Here is a 20137-nt window from a genome sequence, read left to right as displayed (position 1 = left end):
ATTCCATGATCCAAGTTTTGCTGCAAGGCATGTTGCAACTATAAAAGTAGTCTTTGCCTGAGTAGTAATAAATGTAACATTAACTACATTAGAAGAAAAAGAAACCACACATTTGCTCCAATACCATTAGGAACTTGTTTGTACTGGAGGTAAGCAAATGTCGGTATAACTTGTTTTCATTACTAGGATAACAAAAATACCTGGTTTTGCTTAACTCCATTCACCAGTGGTTTTCTTTATTACATGTTCAGTCATGACACTAGCCCTTGTGTTTTCTCTTGCTGTGCATTTATTTATCTCCAGTTAATACTAGAAAACATAGGAAGCTCTGATTGTTGTCAGCAATAAATACAGAAACGACTGTGCAACAGGCATCCATGTCGCTCCAGAAGGTTTTTACTGCGTTCTGGATGACTTACTGGAGCAGCCTTACTCACCTATTGCAGCTCTGCTGAGGGCTAATGCCCAAAAGTATTTCTCACAAAGGTAAACTGAAATTTGAGTGTGCTGACCTGCTGCATCATGAAAAGATGAGTATATTAAAATATTTACCCTAAAACCAAAACACAGGATAAGTCGTTAACCATATTTCATTTATCAGAAAAACTGGATCCTGATTTTAAAGAAGGGATGTTCCTATAAAATGGGGCATGTCTGGTCACTGTAGTTCAGTGCTAGTTCAGGCTATAAAACAAATATTCAAATCTTGGGAAATAAAAAAGTTATAGGATCAGCTAAGGATCACTAAGTAGTAAAATAAGACTACATTTAATGGAATCCAGATGGTATTTTTCATCTACAAAATTATTAAAACCTCACAGCACATAAGTACATGAGATGTGACATAAAATTTTCAATTTTCAAGCACCAACTTGAATTAAGCCCCTAAGTCAACAGACGTTCACGTCCAAAGTGCCAGATCTTTCTCAAAGTATTTAAGGTATCTAAACCTTCTTTTATTTTTTTTCCCCAAAGCCCTTTTGAAAACATGGCTATTGGTTGATATGAAAACACTACCCAAGCTCTGATATAACTTCAGTATTTTGCTTCAGACACATGGAAACCTACTAAAACACAAACCAAAAAAAAAAAAACCCATACGTGCTTGTGATGATACAGCAACACAGAATCTCTTTATATAGATTAAAAATAGTGACATTGGCAGATTGAGTGTATTAAGATCTTCGTGCTTCATTAGTCTAAACAGCACGTCTTTAGCCAGAATTAGCTCTTTAACAGGTATCAATTCACAGGTGTTATTGTATCTTCTGAACTGATACATTAAACTGATTTATTTATATTGGCGTCTTCATTAAAAATAAAATATCATCTCCCAGGGCACAAAATCATTGACAGAAAACCTGAATCAAAGTAAATAAGCAGGTCACCAAAATAGGAGTAGGAGGAAAAAAGGCACTTAAATACAGACTGGAATTGCAGCTGCACTATCATTACATGAGCTCTCGTTAGCAGCTGGTTTTATTCCTTATCTATGTGTTTCTCCAGCCTCCTTCTATTGGCCTTCCTACACAAAGGACTAGCAATAATAAGTTTAGATTCCTTTCTTCCTGATGTGAAAGTATTAAGTATTTGGGATATTCTGAAGAGAATCTAGTTCCCATTTAGCATGCAAATACAGTATTTTTAAAAGCTGGTGACATAAGCAATTGCAATGAAATACATTAACAGCTAAAATAAAATTATTTACTTATTTGTAAAGCTTAGAACAACTGTCTGTTATACTCAGTCAAAACTATTCCAGGACTAAAATCTTCACTTCAGTCTTGCCTAAAGGGACAAGGAGAAATGACTAATGCAGGTGTCAGGCAGATGAGAAGGAATGTTTATTGATGATTATACCATTTGCTAAATAGCTCCAGTCAACAAAGACTCAGAAGAGGTTACCATCCAAAGGTTGGTAAAATGGCCTGTAATCAATACAATTACAGTTTATACCAATCCACCTCCTACTGGGCTAGCACGGATACCACAGATCTCTTATCACAAGTGACAGCCTGGACAGATCTAGCACCAACATAAGGACAAGATGACTCCAGAACTACTTCCTTGTCTGCTGTCCAGACCAGCACAGCCACGATTCAGCCTGGAGTCCTGATACCACACACCCATCAGGAGCAACCAGGCGCAGCTCCTGCCCATCCCAAAGAGATCGGCCCGTTACAGATCCTCTTTTCCTCCTGATAATTCCTCGATAACAAATCAATATCTGGCCTTTCTTCCTCAGCACTCTCAGCAGAAATGCCAAAGGGCTTGGTTCCTTACACTCGGCTGAGCTGCTGTAGAAGGTGACACGGGACAGGATTCCTTCCTGTTCCAACCCAAATCACAAGCTCCTAACACCAGCCCAGGTGCAACACAGCTGACCACAGCTCTAACAACAGACACCAGATAAAGTCCAAGATCTACAAACGTGTGCCACTGTTTCAATACTCTGAGAAATCTTCTCTAATCATCAAATGCCAGAGGTTCTGCTAACACCTTATCTTCACATGTTCTCCAGTTTACTCTTGCAGTACTGTAAATGGAAATCACTCAGAAGGTTTTGGCTAATCTTGAATTCACCCCACCACCTTTGCACCAAAGAAACCCCAGAAAGTTCACACAAATGTGGATGGCTTTATGTATTGCTCAGCAAACAAATACCCTGGGAAATTTCTTTTTGCACTGGCCAGTATTCAGTTAATCTCAGGGAATGAGCCTTTTTTCTTTTGGTCAGGTTTTTTTGACAAATATGATCTCTTCATTTATAAACCCAAAACTTCTAAACACCAAACACTAAGACTTCAGATCCTTGAGAAACAATTGGAGATCAGAAAATAAATGAAGTTTGGATTCCCTAGCCAAATTCAGGAAGAGAACTCTTCCTAAGTATTAGTAAGTGAAGAAGTTACAAATTCAGGGTTCATGGCCGTACGATTTGTTCCTAAAACATACACACAAGTGTCTTCCATCTTACTAAAATAACATATCTTAAGTCTTACTAAAACAAAAATACTGCTCTACAGTAAACATTTAACAAACCTTTACCTGTGACTTTATGTAAAGGTAACGTGCAATAATTTTATCAATGCAGACATACTCTACACTAATCCTCAGTGAAAGGGAAAAAAAAAAAAGCCTCCCAAAGTTTTGGAAGACATATCTGGTATGAACTTGCCAGATGATGAAGCAAAGAAACAGTTCTTGGGAAAAGAACAGAAAAAGAAATAGTTGTAGACCATCTACAAAAGGGCACTCAGAGAGAAAATACATATCAAGAGCAGGCTGAATTTACATCTGCAGTTGTGCATGTAGGATGAGAGCAAACTGAACCTAGTAGCACTTTCTATGTACCAAACCCAAGCAGAAAAACTGCCTATTGGATTCATAAATGCAGAGTGGGAGTATAAAACAAGCACTGAAAATAATAAACACGGATATTTAAGTATTTATGCTATTTCTATTCAATAACCCTCCAGCATATTTAATAGAAATAATATCCTCCCTCTAGTTACCTTCTCCTCCGGGTCTGGCATGTTGCCTTGATCCTTTTGTTGAAGGCTGCCTTGATATTCCTGCAGGACTTTCACTCTAAAAAAAAAAAGCCCACAAATGTATATATTTATATATAAACTTTACCTGTATGTGTTGCTTTCTATCTACACATATTATACATGAAAAATATTAACTTACAAAACTGACCCACACATATAAGACTACATCAAGTCTATTTTCCTCATAGTCCGCAGGTCTTGTTTCTGGACACACACTAGCTATTTTCTTTTAAATTAACCTATATGATTAGATTTCATTCTTGTAAAAACAACTTCCAAATGTGAACTAAAATTATTCAAGGCCAAGCAATCTTGTGGAACCTATGCAGCATCTATGATGCCACTTCTGGTCTTGGGACACAAAGTTCAGTTACCAGTGAGCTACGGAAAGGAATAAGATGCTTATGATCAACCATATGTTTCAGCTACACCAGCTACACAGTTCCTCTTCAACCTTCTGCGAAGTCTTTTAAATTTCATTCCAAACTAGAAGCAAAGACTAAAAAACTGTGCCACTAGAACTGCATAGTCCTTTAGTTAAGTGGCAGCTTTCCTGGACAAAGATCATGGAAGAACTGAGAAATGGGTCCTGCCAGAAAGTCCAGCAAACAAGAAACAAATGACCTGAACATGCGACTCTTACAGGAAGGAGGATGAGAGTTCAAAAGTGGAAAAGATCAAACTGGAGGAAAATTCACACCACTTCTAAGGACTTTGACCTTAGGCCGAAAATGATTTGGAGAGGCCAGGAAATTAAAGTAGGCAAGCATACACAAAAATGATTTTGTTTTCTCTGGATGTAGGTTGCAGTGCCTGAAGCCAAGAACACCTGACTGCCAACACTTCCTGCAAAGGCACCGTGTTGTGGAAGGGCAGGTCTGTGAGAGCTGCCACTGCTACAGGCATGGTATACTACACATTTTCTACTACCTGCTACACAGCTGGGGCCCAAACGCCTCTAGAGAAGGTGCAAGGTGTAAAGGAGGGCTCCTTGTCAGCCCAACAACGCTCCTGTGTACGGGATCAAGGTGGGAAGGAGTCAGCCCATCCCCTTACACCAACCTTGGCCAGCAGAAGGAGCAGATGTACATACTAATTAACTAGTAGCTTCCAACAAGCCATTTGTGCTTCTAGTAACTTAGAACAAGCTGCCCAGGGAAGTGGTGGAGTCACCATCCCTGGAGGTGTCTAAAAGGCATTTAGATGAGGTTCTTAGGGACATGGTTTAGTGCTACAGTTGGGTTGTGGTTGGACTCGATGATCCTGAGGGTCTCTTCAACCGAAACAATTCTATGTTTCTATTCTATGATAACTTTCCTGTCCATTTTACCTAACTCCCTGATTTTTTTAGCAACATTTTTTTCTAACAAGGAAGCAACCACCTCTGCACACAATAGATGAAGTATAGGTGATTATAAATACCATTTTATGGTTCTGTGCTTTCTATCCCTATAATACATCTCTGCATCTTAGCGAAAATCCTGAAATATGTTTAGCACCTCACAGGATTTCCTCCTTATCTGCTTTTTGTAGTTTGCATGAATTAATAGTCCATGCAGTTTGCATCCAAGATTTATTGGCAGCCCTACTGACTATATTGATAACATAAATGAGAATTACAAATGCTTCCATTTCTATGCAAATGTTAACATTATATGTTCCACTAGCCTGCAAGAGAAAATTGTCAAATTACACCATGTGAAACATTCATTTTCCATAGTATCTCGCATATTGGGCTATGGACCATATACGTTGTAATGAAAAATAACACTACAAGACACTTAAAAACAGAGGATGCTGGTAAGTATTTTTACTCCAACTACTTTAGGTGCACATGCAAGAGAAACATCCCACCTCTACAAGCTTACAACAACGTACCCACTGGTGCTGGAGACACAACTACAGGAAGGACAGGAATTAAGTTGGCATGTCAGAAACATGGTGATAAGTTTGCTTTGAAGGCAAATGTTGCTTTTCTATATGCTATAATGCACCACAAGCTCAACCGAAGTTCTTGACAAACGAAGGGGAAATCCTCCTCAACAACAGATAATAATGGTATGCAACTGAAAAATTTAACTGTTTGGAGATGCTTAATTGGAAGTCTACACAGGAGTCTGCTTCAACAGTTAGTTTAGGTCCTTTAGAAACTACATCTCCTTCACCTCCATTAATGTCATATAATAGTTGTGGCCAGAATTTCAGGTATATGATCAGCCAAAAGCAAGCCCCACATCCTATGCTCTGTAAAAATCTAGTTGAATGGCCCGTACACAGTCCTGCTTTGACATGAACTAGTTTTCACTTGCACTGTCTTCACTGGTTTATTACAATTATTATTTGACCCACAACCAGAGCTACTAATACTTTTGCTTCACTCTTTAGAGAAGGCTGGCATATTATAAAGAAAAACATACAGAAGTCCAAAACGCATAGCTGATATTCAAGTAGTTAATTTTAATCTCGGTTCATCTTAATTACTACCATCTTTCACAATCACGACACTATGCAAGCAGCAAAAGTAAAGCTTACATACCATCAGTCTGGCTCTACAGGCCCACAGGCCACATCTGGTTCACTCAGACTTCAGCAGCTCTTGGGGTGATGTAATTATTAGCACAGGTGGGGAAGGAGTTAAGAATAGGTGCTGAGGCTTCTGGAGGAGTGGATTCAGTCATTTATTTATGTCAGGTAGTGACTACAAACACTGTTTAACATTTTTGTAGAGCCACATGTGCACACTGGCAACAGGTGCAAAGTAAAAGCTAAACTTTAATCACTATGGTAGCACACAAAAACATAAATCCCACAATATTTATGATTTGAGTCTTTCCAAAGGGAGATAAAATAGGTCATTTTTCTTCTTAAACATTCATAGGCTCCAAGACTTTGAAAAGCAGTCACCGGAGCCATTAAAACAAAATCTTACACTTCATCTCACACCATCCTGGAAAAAACATATTAAAGTGGAATCCTAGATGTATGAACATTTCCCAGTTTTGAGTAATTATGTTTCTACTTGGAGAGGATACAGCAGCCTGCTGTGAACCATCCAAACTGCTACTTTGTCCTTATTATTAAACTTTAAATAGGTTGACTTTTAATTTAAGATCGAAGAAAACAACAATTTCTTATGTTTCAGGAGGTTAAGATGAGAAACATGCTCTGAAAAGACAACCTGCCAAACGGCCAATTCCTTCCCCTTCCCATGCAACAACCAAACTGTCTGTTTATTAGATGCCATGAACAGTTGCTATCAGTGACTTTTATAATGCTCTCATAACGAATTCTGTACATGCTCAACACACATCTTCTCTAGTTGAGGCCACTCCATGCACTGGCAGTCAAAAAGCAGACAAAACACTCCCATCCAAGCAAAGGAGGGGGACAACTCGTTACATAAATAAGCCACTGGTGTTTTCCCCCTCTAATTCATCAGATGCATCAATAGCCCACTAAAAAAAAAAAAATAATTAAGTCTGTGAACAGGAATATAGCTCAATCATCTATGGCTGGACTCAATGATCCTGAGGGTCTCTTCCAACTGAAATGATTTCATCATTCTATCTCTCCACAATGTTTTGGATGACTTCTAATTACACCCACAGTGCCCAGAGCTATATTTCCACGTGTAATGAAAATACTATGTATATAAATATTAGATGACTTACATAAATAAAACTATATACACAAATACACTTTAAAATATTGTACAAAAGACTATTCCTCAGCAAATAAACACAGCTCATTGCTAACGCTTTTACCGCAAGCTACATATCCCTCAAAAACTGTCTTTGCCCTTTGCCTCAAACTTTGTTCCCAGCATTTATTCCTAAAATGGCTATCATTATTAACAGGCGTAATTGATTAGTGTGCAACAGCAACAAGGCAAGATGTCTATTTGCTAAGGTCACTTTGCTGTAGTGATAAAACTTATTAGGAAAATATTGATCAATTACCTTCTCCTCAATTGAAGGCTCACAAAGTGGTGATTTATTGGTGTTAGCTTCTGCTAATTAAAACCTTTCAAATGCAAAAAGAACTGTTAGAAAAATCCCACTTTTTAAAGTCTAAGTTTTAATGATAGGTTTCTGTTACATGAGCCAGTGATGAATAACTGACACCAAAAAGAGAGGGTCATTCACAGAACTGGAACAAAAACATTAGAGGCACATCCAGTAGATTTCCACATAACAGTTCTCTCCTGCTGCTTCTGGGGCAGTTATGTCTTTTTTTCATTCAGTAGTTGTTTCATTATACAGTTGAGATGAGTTGCAACAGAAACAGAAGTTTATTAGATATGACTTAGATGCTGATTCAAGTGACCAGTTCCAGAGCAATACAGTTCATAGGCAAAAATAAAAGTCATCAGAGAAGTGGCCAAAAGTGACAGGATATTAGAAAAAGCTTCAGCCAAGAGTTTCGGCAGCCATCTGTAAAATAGAAGAGACTTTTCCAATGTGTTTGGCCTGAGGGGTAAATGACATACCTGTTCTGCAGCCACTTTCATATAAACAGCACCATACACTCAGAAGCTCTACGACCTCGATCACCTTTTGTCAAAAGACAAAGTTATCTTTATTACTTAGGAGGTCAGTCAGTCATGTTACGACACATCCATTTTAAACTAGACTTTTACTTGAGATGGACTGAGAGCTAACAGAATACAACTCGCTCTGATCACAAACAGTAGCCATGAAGCAGCAAGGAGCCTTCTTCTGATTGCCATGTGTAAGCCAAATGTCTCTTCTTAATTCCAACTAATATTTGCTTTCTTTTAGTTCCAGAAAATTACAGATACTCATGTGATGATTATTACATGCTGGGTAACATACAGAGTTTCTTCGGTACCAAGAAAATACATTTAGAGAAAAAAAAAAGGTCAACCTGTCAAAATTTAAGTAGCATTTTAAAGCTAGCCTCTGATAATTAGCAGCAAGAAAAATTAAGGCTTGCATGAATATGGATAGAATCTTATTTAGACTTCTAATCTCACAGGAGCAAAGCCACGAACTAAGTTTTAAGTGACAGCTTTGCTGCAAATGTAGGATACGGGAAAAAAAAGCGCTAAATTAATTTTTTCTCTAAAGTAAATGCAGCATAGCAGCCATTCAGCCTGAAATTCCACGGACATCTCAAAGAAATAAAAGTTCCCATTTCCCCACTGCTTTTTCCTCCCCACACCGTTTCTATGTCCTTATGCTGCCAAGCAGTGTGTCTGAAGAAAGAGCCTAATTCAAACATGGAAGAAGGAAGATAAAAACCAAGTGGAAGACAAATAGCTCATAACGCCGTGAAGCCACGTAAGACCAGGCTTGGAAAGAAAGAGAAGCTGTGGCCACAAGAGTGAGGATAAAAATCCAGAGTGGGACGAGGAGCCAGGGTAAGGGGGCAAGTGGGTGTGACAGTAACAAACCAGTAAACAAGAGGAGGTTAATCCTCAGGGCAGAAAAGAGTGCGTTACATGTCCAGTACTGGCATATCAGCCATTGCTTGAGAGGGGTTCCTGCAATTGTTTCGCTTGTATTATATTTACAAAAGCTAAAGACAGATGCTGAAGATTTATTAATTATGCAGCAGAGACTACAAACTACAATTCAATACTCTCCAGGTGCATAAAGACACAAACTGTTTCCCTTCTTTCTAAATACACTTGTTTCTCTGCCATGTGACTTAAATGGAGTTACAGGAGTTTAAATCAGGGTAAATCCCTGGAAATAAAGGCATTACCCTACTGCGAAACTACTGTGAGGATGGGATGATCAAACCAAATCCATCAGAATTCATTTCGTGCTGGAATTTCCTCTAAATCACTTTGTGCAGCTATCTTAGCTCTCCAGCTCTAAAGATTCATTGGGAACATTTACATTTCATTCCTCTCTGGCACAGTTTGAAGAAGACGTCCATTTGTCATGTACCGGTCTAAAGCGTGTGTTTTCATCACCTAAAAACTAAGCAGCGTCTACTGTTATGCAAGCAAGCAAAGGAAAAGCATGTCACCTAGATTTAAGGTAATAAACCCATATGCCTTGGAATCACTCCCAAAAGCACTTAAGACGGGAAATGAAACTTTACTGCCCCAATGTATTATTGTGGTGCCCAAGAGTACGACGATAGTTTGGGATGAGGCTCAGAATTTCCATTAGAGACCAAATTTGCAGGAAGTTTAACTTGGCCATGAACGTTTGCTTCAGGCTAAAAACTGTTTTATAAGCTCTCCCTCCAAGTGCCAATAATTTAAAAAGTTTGGTTGGATTTCAGTCAAAGGATAGCTATAAATTTGTCATCTCATGTAGAAGACAAAATGATGCCAGTGGCCCATAGGCTCTCAGCAGAGACTCCTGCTAGACTTGGGATCCTGCCTATTTTTTCCTACCCTGAGCTGTTTTAGGTTAATTTATTGAAGCCTCGCTCTTTAAACATTTAGCCATATGACTTCATAATTTCCCAAATTGCCTCAGGTCATCAAGAAGCAGCAGATGCAGACACAATGGTATCACAAGCAACAGCTACTGTTCAGAGGAAATCAGTGAGTTGCTATTCTGCCCTTCCATCATCCAGCTGCAAAATGTAGGCCCAGACACAACACTGGACTCGTTTTCTTGCCAAAACAGTAACTTCTGTTAAAGTACAAATAAAAAATAATCCTAACAGCTTTCCAGGAAAGATTCAGAGGAATAGAAAGAAACTTGAACAAATAACTGGTTTTTTTTTTTCCTGAAGTACCCAACATACCAATACACAGAACTAAAATCTGGAAAATGAAGTAAACAAAGTAGATGTTTTTTTGCCCAAGTTCAGCTAAATTTATAAATAAATAAAACCAGGCAAGCATCTATTTTACAGTCCTAAAACTTGCCAACTACCTACCTTTCAATCCTATCTTCCTTCCGTGCAGCCTCCCAAATCATTCTAAAATGCAACACTTTCAATATACACCTTCCCAGATCTTCTGTACTACTAACCTCATTATCTGGCTGGCACTTGCTGTCTTTAGTGGGCTTCTGCATTTTTCTACGCGAGGATTCCTCAGCATCTGCTGACTGACAAGAAATTAATTGCTTTAGATTCACTGTGCTGCTGAGAAGGGAGTTGCTTACCTGAATAACGTGAAAGTGGAAATTGGCATGAAGTAGAACTGAGCACTTCACAACAGTGTTCCTATCCACCTACCTGCACTCTTCACCTTGACTCACCTGCACAGGTGACTGACCAAGCAAAATCAACAGTTTAACATTGTTCTGAGTAATACCAGAAAGTAAGAATTCTTAAGGCCAGCGGACAGGTACTGACAGAAGTGCTTTCTCATATCTAACAAAATTAAACTACTACCCCCTCACAGAAGCACCTTTGATGTCCATGAGTTCCAAATTTCCACCATGAACAAGCACAGAAGAAAAAAGGAGAACAGGAAATACTCAATGGAGGAAGAGAGAAGATAAAAAGAAGAACAATATGAAAAGTAATGAAGTGATGGCTCTTGAGGCAGTTTAGGACTTCACAATGAGAAGACCTGAAGTATGGGGAAATGGTGAATGTGTTCCTCCTCAAAGATGGAACGTGATGTGCAGAGTCCACTGCAAATAGAGCACCTTGCAAGAACCTAGATGGGCTTCCAAACAGGAAAAAAAAAATAATAAATAAAAATCAAGCTGAAAGCAAGCAGCTTAATCTACAAAGCCAGAAAAAAAAGAAATACAGACATAAGATTCCATCATGTGTGTCCTGATACAGAAGTAAGCTCAAGAAGAGGTGTTAATGGCTAATTATTGCCCCAAGGAACTCTCTTCAGCCCCGTCTTATCTAAAATCTGGCTACAGCTGCAACAACAGCATGCATTACTGGGAAGACACATGAGCATGTAAGTGCACAGTTCCAACAGTCGCTGCCACCCCTCTCTGCCAAAAGTAATGTGTTGTGATCAGAAGGATTCAGACATGAGCTGTGCAGAAAAGAAACTTCTGATCAGGTCTTTAGGAAACACAGTCAGATGAGTCTGATGGCTCAAGTCAAGATATATAATGACAGAGACATGAAGTTATATACAAAGCCTCAGTCACACTCTTACTAGATCAAACCCACACCGACACTTTCATTTCATGAGCGTAATTGCTGTTAAAGAAAGTACTTAATTGTTAAATGAGCAGAGATTACAAATATGCAAGGTCACTATAACAAACATTCAGTCCATACCACAGCATGCCAAATATTACTGTTCTCTGAAATAGGATTTCAATTACCTTTTTCTCTGCTTTATCCTTTCCATGTTCTCTTAAATGCTCCCCATCTTTTTCTCTTTCCCTTTGTCTCTCCCTTTCCCGATCTTTTCCTCTCTCTCTGTCTTTCTCTCGTTCTCTGTCCCTAGCCTTTTCTTTGTCTCTTCCTTTCAGTGCGTCCTTTTCTCTTCCTGCTTCATCTTTTTTCTCCCTTTCCCGTCCTTTATCATGCTTGAGATCATCTCGTTCTATATCTCCTTTTCCCTTGTTGTTTTCTGTTTCTCTTCCTTGCTTGGTTGTTCTGCTTTTGCTTCTTTCCCTTTCTTGTTTCCCACCTTCCTTAAAGGTGTCTTTTTCAGGATCTTTGTGCCTGTCTTCATTATCCTTGTGTTTATCACTTTCTTTTTCTCTTTCTTCACTCTCTTTCAAATCTCCTTTGGGTTTTCTGTCTCTGCTTGAACTTCTGTCTTTAATTTCTATGTCTCCTCTACCCTAAACAGAAAATGAAAGCTAAAATTTAATTCCAGTACATGGCAACTCTTATCACATAGTTACTTTCCACAGTAAAAAATGCAAGCCAAAAAAACAAACAAACAAAACAACAAAAAAATAAACCATAAAAAGCAGTAGCCCTTGTACCCCACAAAAGTTGCAGATGCCTACCTCTTTATCCTTATGGTGTTTTTGTTCTTCTGGTCTGGATCCTCTGCTTTCTTTATCTCGAGATTTAGAGGATGGGGGTTTCCCTTTAGCATCAGCTCTTTCCCCAGCTAAGATCTTTTTTACAGCAGCATCACTGGACAACTGCAAGGAATAGAAAAACTTCATAGAAATGAGTAAATTATTTTACTAAATACCTCCTTCCTGTCTCTGTAATCAATACCTCCTTGTAATTCTTGTAACAATTTGACTGTATGTGCCAGAACTATATAAATATATGGTGGTTTTATGTATTATAGCACAATAATAAATCTCTTCGCAACAAAACAAATGTTTTTCAAAACGGTAATGTAAATGATAGTCAAAACCTTATACAATAACTGCTAAACTGCTTAAACACTCTGAAAACCACACTATGTTGTATTTGCATCCACTTTTAGGTCACTCCACTTTCACCTAATATTTGCTCAATCAGCAACAGTCACTGAAGAAAACTACATTAAGAATGACTTCCAATAAGCTGCAGATGGTATTCTGTTTCTGCACCTATTCCATTTGCTAAGATGATGAGCAATTATTAATTAGGTCATTTAAACAGAAAGTTAATATCATATTTTCATGTCCTAGTGGCAAAGACTTTGACTATATTAACCAAAAAAAAAGAAAAAAAAAAAAATCACCTTGCCAAGGAATTCTTCCTGAAACAGAAATAGCTTTTAGGTCACTAAAATTGATATTGCCCTGGGGGTTGACTCCTGATTCTCTCCTGGTTTGTAAATACAAAACTATGAATTTTTGTAGGTTTTCAAATTTGGAGACTCACTTCTGCACACCAGCAACACTTGCCTGAACTAAGTAACTCCAAGCAGGGTTCTCAGCTCAGCACTAAAAGTATCCAGCTACAGACTGAAGGAAATCTCATTCCCAGTGCACATCAAGCTTGTGTTTCACAACAAAAGCCAAGGTGATAATTATCTTAGCTCAAATGGGTAGACTGTATCCTCTGGATATTAAATCTCATCACAACATTCTACAACGCTGTTCCATCAAGCACATTTTCAAACATGTCCGATCTCTGTGCATATGTTTATCAACTTCCTGATCTCAAGCAATTAATAATTAAGATGCCCACAGCACTCAGCTAATTAAAACAAAATAACATAAAATTCTATTAATAGATTATCAGCCAAAAATAATCCAAACTAAACTTGCAGACAGTCTGTAAGCACTGTAGTATTTCACAGTTAGTTATACACTATTTCTTCACACTTACTAATTCAAGGGGTTTAGATTATATCTTTGTATTTCAAAAATCTCTGTAACACCTATATGCAAATGCTCCTCATTACTCTTAATGCAACAATTATTTTAAGAACTGCCCCTGCAGTTATTTTTAACAGGTTATCACATTTCTTTTTTGCTGCATTTCCACATTCAATAAAATAAAAATTAAAAAAAAAAATAAAAAGGCAGCATATTGGAAAAATGACTTCCATTACAGAATTAAGAAATCTGACTGAAATTCTAAAGGAAATGAAGTCAAAGGTGGCAGTATCTGGTCATATAATTAATTTGTCTGCATCCCAAAGTTTTAAAAGTTCTGAAGCTTCATATTGTTCTTCAAACCTAATAAATGTTATTAAATGACCAATAAATAAGGTGAAAGATAAAAACCAGTATACATTAAAAGCATTAAAATATCCAGAACATATTTGAAGGGAGACCTGGCTCAAACTCTGCTAAGGGTCATATACCATCTATCTGTTTTTATTATGGTGGTGACCCAATGTGCATCTTGTGTAACTAAAAACAGCAGATGAGTGTCAAATAAGTTTATTACAAATAAGCCCTGATAATAAATCACTATGTGTACAAAATACATATAGATATAGTAATGTCCTACTTTATTTAAGCAACACTTCCCAATTGCTTGAAGAAATTCATTGGTTTTTTCAGGTTCGTGTCCGGCCACAACACGCTCTGGTTTCACTGACAGTGGCTCTCCTGTTACCATTACAACAGCATCAATTGCCTTCCGAAGGAAGCTGATTTTGGCATCTTTATCCTGGTAAAAGAGCAATTTAGAAAGAATACTGAGACTCCAAAATAATTCCACACACCACCTAAAGACTGGAAAAAAATCTGATGAGAGGAATAGTTGCAGAAAGCATCTGTACAACCGCAGCATATGGTTTGCAAGGTCAGGAAGGAGGGCTGGCCAGGATTTCTAATTAGCTATTTATTTTTGATTAAGAAGTGACATTTCTGATAATGGATGAACATTGAACTGCAATAATCAAAATGAAAGTATAACTTTGTCTTTTTAATACGTTTATCACTTAGCTCCATTGCATTTTAAGACTGCTGTAAGACCCTTGGCACTCTATTTTCAAGCATTACATGGTAAAGGAGATAAAGCTTTGTTTAAGAAACGATTGCAAGTATTAACAAAAGAATCACTACAGAATTGTAACGGGACTGTTACAGCAGATATTACTCAGAAGGACAGTTCCTGCCCTCAACATTTTTCAGCACAGAAGTCACAAAGTTATGGGAGAGTCTAAATTGAGGGCTTTACATACTTGTACACATAGTTTACAAACCAGACTTAAGAGTCACTAAAGAAAACATATGAAACATGGTGGGAAAGGGATACAGGCACGTATTTTTATCTCTGCAATTATCAGATGTGTTTTAGTTTTATAATTACACTTTACAAACAACTTTTCCTCAAGTGCCCTTCAGTAGAGATGATGCCTGTTGGTGATTATGCAAAATCATAAGAAAAAAATACAAACAAAATAAACCAACCCCCACCCAGTAAAATTTTATTGTTCCTGGCCCAGAGAATGAAATCATGGTGTGAAGCCTCTGCAGCTGCAGAATATTCAGGGGGTAAAAAAAGGGGTTTCATTAATAAAACATAATAAAATTCAAGGAATATTACCAGGCTCAGCACAGAAGTCTACTCACTCATCCTTTACAGTCATGAGTGGAGATAAAGTATTCTACTCACCTGTTTAAAAGTAAACCCATGTGAAAAGAACTCTGCATACATGTTCTAATAGGCACTGGTTCAAAAGAATATAAACTACAGCACTCAAACTGATAACTGAAAAGTGGACCACTGCCATTTCAGTTAATTCAGAAAAGGAGCAGTTGTTACTATCCAGTAAAACACCTCATTTTGCACTGCGCTTACTGTTGGAGTATCTCAGGTGCACAGATTCGGAACGACACAGATCTAATTCAACAGATATACAGAGGAAAGCAACAGAAGCCAGTATTTCCTCAGCTGAGCAGGCCATTTGGGAGCATCATCTACCCCTGTGGCACCAGAGCTGCACAGAGCTGTTCATGTGTCATCTCAAGTCCCAGAGCCACCCTCTATAAAGAAGAACCAGGTTCTCCTGCAAGCATGTAAGTGATAGTGCAACACATGGGAAGACAGTCTCTGGAGTCTAAGTTCTTCCCATCTTTGACTCTTCCAAAAGGATTAAAACAAAGAACTGCCACAGAACTGGGATTTTCAGATTGTCTATGTTAACATTAGGAGCACTTCACCAGTGCTCCCTGCATTCAAAAATAAAAAAGGAAAGAAGGAAATACTGCAACCTTCTATTAAAGTAATTATCCATCCTTCCAAGGACATATGCAATCTATTAATCTAGGGAAGGAGACAGGACACTATTCTAAACCAAACAAGTTTTCAAATAAAGATCCAAAATTTTCTCCTGCATCCTCATAATTTTCAACAGTAACATTATCAGTGTGTTCTGTCCATATAAGAAATCCTCAAGAACGCAATGAGAAATCCAGGGCTCCTACCTGTATCAGTAAACAAAGTTCTATCAAAACAAAAACAACCATCCGAAACAGTGTCCAGAGCGTAAGAAAAATTTTTTTTTTACTGGGTAGCTTTCAAACAAAGATATCTCCACTATTCCAAACAGCAATACTTTTCATATAAAGACTTATTTGTGTGTATATATATAAAGCCGATGTGGAAGATTAAAAGTGCAAGCCTGATACCAAATCTTTCCATTTATAAGAGAACAACGTTTTACTAAACCAAACAAGACGAACTTTTCTGATAAACACACAGAGAGGAATAGCTCCCCACGTAACTGTCCTCACGCTTTCCATTTCCCTTACATCTCTCTTCCATTGACTGTTTTGACTACACACCCCTGAAACAAAGTAGAACTCAGTGAGGTCCATGTGCATGCTCTGCGGGGCACATCGGGCTCGTGGGATGCTTCCAGCCTGCCTCCCATCCACATGGGATGAGGCGACCAGCTGTCCATTAAATATGTGTTATCCCAACAGTGGAGACATAAAAGGTAGCAGAGAAAAAACAGTGGGTACTTCAGGACCCCATTGCTATGTCCAGGTGGAACAGGTGAGTTGAAACTAGAAACGAAGACAGTTGCTGCACGTATGTGTGCATGACAGTGCGCAGCACAAAAGGGGATATGTCCAGACCAGGAGCCAGCCCCAGCCGCCACAGAGACTGGACCATGAGCTTTGGGCTTTCCTAATTTCAGCCTAGGCACCCTGCAAACTGCAACAGCACAGCACAGCCAGCTTGCAAAGAGCAACTGTCCAGTTTTTCCCAGCACATAGCAGATTCTGGACTGCAACACTGGGACTATTTCATGGTGGGTACAGACCTTTTCTTTTTTTCAGAAAGCCTCCTGCCCTTTCCAACTCTGTGCATCTACCATCAGATCATCACACCAGATGAGTATTATTTCCTGGAGTTACACAAAGCAGTTCACCCTTGCATAGAAATATATACAACTGTTCACAATAGAGACTCAGGCTGCTGCTCTCGGACTCTAGCTCTCTGTGGGCAGTTTTTGTCTCTCCTGATTTTCCACAACTCCAACAGAAATCGCAGTAAGGAAGCATGCTGTGGCAGCCAAGTCTCCCTCCTGATCAGTGTTTCGAAAAGAGGAACACAGACTAGAAATGTTTTCCCCCACATCACACCATTTTGGACTCCTCTGCCTGAACTCTTGAAAACCATGATCTTATGGACCGTGAGAGAAATTCTCAGAGAGGCATTCAAGTTTGGTGCGACTTCACAGCTATCACAGTATGTAGGTACTGACAAAAACCTACTCAGGAGTTGCTAGGAAAGCTGCTTTTTCAACCCAAAAATATAACACAGTGCTTTCCAAAGAAGAGGCAGCATGTGCTAACCTGCTCTTCAACACAGAAACTATGGACAAGCTTCAATAGGGACAGTACTGATAAAAACAATAAACCCATTGTATAACTAACTTAGCTTCTAGTTATCCCAACAACAATAAGAACAGTCACAGAAATAAACACACAGATAAATAATTAGCTTCAAGAAGTGCATAAAAACACCCATGCACCTGGCTGCACGAGCGACAAGCCAGGCTCACAAACCTCATACTTTCAGTTGCTATGTTGAACAATCACCAACAGATGTAGCTGTCTAACTAGCAACATACAAACACTGTGGTATTTGCCATGAACAAGCGACCAAAGTTTCCAAACAAGTCGGTAGGTGAAGTCAGCATCAGCTCAGCAGAGCAGCAAATGGAAGAGCAGCAGAGACCAAAGTCACCCTTGTACTTAAGAAAAACAATTTTCAATAATAACATTAACATCCTCCTACTGTAATTAGCTCTTTGTATACAGTAATAAGCCCATTGTGGAATGCATATACCAGATTAATGTCTCAGCAACTCCTAGGATATTAAGCAAGAATATTTACATCATATTTGTATACACACACATCTACTATAAAGCAATAAATATAAACCTACACATTCCATTGAGAGACCACCAGACTCTTTAGAAAGCTGCTTGTAAATTTCTAGTGTTCGTGATTTATTATCAATGCCTAACTACTAGAAGCCAATTTCACTACATAATGATTCTTTTCATCTATAACACAACAATATTTGGGAAACCTAGACCTGGCTGTAGATTAAACCCTACTGTTTTGAGATCTTTACAGAAACAGTTCTGTACACAGGACAGCTTGTTTATGTCACATCCACAAATGCAATCTATAGGTGTTCACCCCATGCATAATGTAACCAACAGGCAACAGCTTTTACAGCTTCTTCACAAAACTAAAGACAAGTCCTAACATTGAACACAGAAAAGACCAAAAGTACCCTGTGGCAAGTTTCAAAGAATACTAACATTACAGCTAAATAAGTAAGGACATTTCATACCTTCATACCCACCTTAACATTCTCTGATTTCAATTCAAAATCTGTGTAAAGTCCTTTCATAAAACCTGTCACTCTAATTACCTTCAAAACAGTAAAAAAAGAGTAAGTTAAGAACATCTGAAGGCCTCTGTTCAATAAGGCTTGTGTGACAGTGGGAAATATGTTGCCCTTACTTGCTTTCAGAGGTGACACATCATTTAAAACTATTTCTAGAGCAGGTTCAGAGTTCTGCTGTGTCTCTGATAGAACAAGGACACTTAATCCTTGCTTACAGCTCAGGCCTCCCTGTTTAATTCCATCTTTAACACGATGGTTGGCGAGATTCACAATGTAGACACCGGCACATGCGTTTTAAACGCAGCTCTGCATTATTCCCTTATTGATTTCTTTACATGTGAATATATAAAAAAGCAGCTGTGTAGTAAATATTAAAATTAAGGCTTTTTTTATTTTAAAATAGGAGATAGAAAAACAAGCAATTAGCAAGTTTCACGAAAGATCAAACCGACGCCAGGCTGAAGGCAGGAGTCAGACCCCTTGTCTGCTCTTCTCCGTCACCAGCCACCCTAAAACCCCTGAGATTCAGTCGCTACTCCGGAACCCCGGACCTTCACTCGCTGCTTGGAGCAGCAGTGACCGCCCAGCCCTCCGCATGCCCCGGGGAGGTGCCCGGTGTCCCCATCCCGGCCGGAACATCGCTCCGCTCCCCGGGTGTCCCCCCAAGCCCCCGGTCTCCCCGTCTTCACCCCCCCCCCCGCCCGCCAGGGGGCGGCCGAGCCCGCAGGCAGGGCGCCGTTGCCTGGCAACCGGCGGCGCGGGCCCGCGGGCCGGCTCCCTGAGGTTGCTCAACCTCGGTGATCACGTCGTGCAGGTAGCGGAACGGCGGCTTCCCCAGCAGCCGCTCGGTCAGCGGCGGCTTGCGGATCACCCGGCCCAAGGACTCCTGCGTCCGCCGCACCACCGCCTCGTTCATAGCGGCGGCGGGACCGCGCCGCCCTCCCCGCGGCCGCCGCCGGCGGCCCCAGCGTTCCCGGCATGCCCCGCGGCCGCGGCGCGCAAGCGCAGAGCGGAGCGGGGGGGGGGGGGTGCGGTTGCGAAGAGCAACTTTGTTTTTATAAAATGAAAGAACAAAAGTCGGCTATGGATGTCCCTCACGCTGTTTCCACGAAAATAAGACCGGGTCTTATATTGATTTCTGCTCCAAAAGATGCATTAGGGTTTAGGATGTCTTACTTTCCTTGAACAAAAATCTACATTTATTCAACAACAAAAATATCAACATTTATTCAAATATAGTCATGTCATCACATTCTCACATCTGTCCTGCTGCATTCTATTGCCAATTAATTTTTTTTACATGTATAGCTGCCTGGACACTATTTAAATTGATCTTTTTAAATGAACTGCAAGTAGGGCTTTTTTTTTTTTTGAGTAGGGCTTATATCTCAAGCATCCTCAAAAAATCCTGAAAAATCATGCTGGGGCT

General features: G+C 39.3%; 1 protein-coding gene across 2 annotated transcripts in view; it reads right to left on the bottom strand.

Annotated features, from left to right (window-relative positions):
• The window catches only part of TRAF3IP1 (TRAF3 interacting protein 1), a 41936-nt gene extending 22246 nt beyond the window's left edge, over positions 1-19690 (bottom strand). The window contains exons 1-7 of one of the 2 annotated variants that reach the window (XM_065841430.2): positions 19502-19690; positions 18664-18732; positions 14334-14495; positions 12434-12574; positions 11795-12262; positions 10520-10597; positions 3516-3591 (exon numbers count right to left, since the gene is read on the bottom strand). In XM_065841430.2, coding sequence (XP_065697502.1) covers positions 3516-3591; positions 10520-10597; positions 11795-12262; positions 12434-12574; positions 14334-14495; positions 18664-18732; positions 19502-19624 — 1117 coding nt within the window. In that variant the 5' untranslated portion in view covers positions 19625-19690. The remainder of the gene's footprint in view (positions 1-3515; positions 3592-10519; positions 10598-11794; positions 12263-12433; positions 12575-14333; positions 14496-18663; positions 18733-19501) is intronic. The other variant, XM_071811352.1, reaches the window with a different exon arrangement.
• Between the last annotated feature and the right edge of the window lie 447 nt (positions 19691-20137).

The sequence above is a fragment of the Patagioenas fasciata genome, chromosome 7 (assembly GCF_037038585.1).
Source record: "Patagioenas fasciata isolate bPatFas1 chromosome 7, bPatFas1.hap1, whole genome shotgun sequence".
Taxonomy (NCBI): domain Eukaryota; kingdom Metazoa; phylum Chordata; class Aves; order Columbiformes; family Columbidae; genus Patagioenas; species Patagioenas fasciata.
Note: the sequence above shows the minus strand (reverse complement) of the source record. Positions and strands in the feature narration are given on the sequence as shown.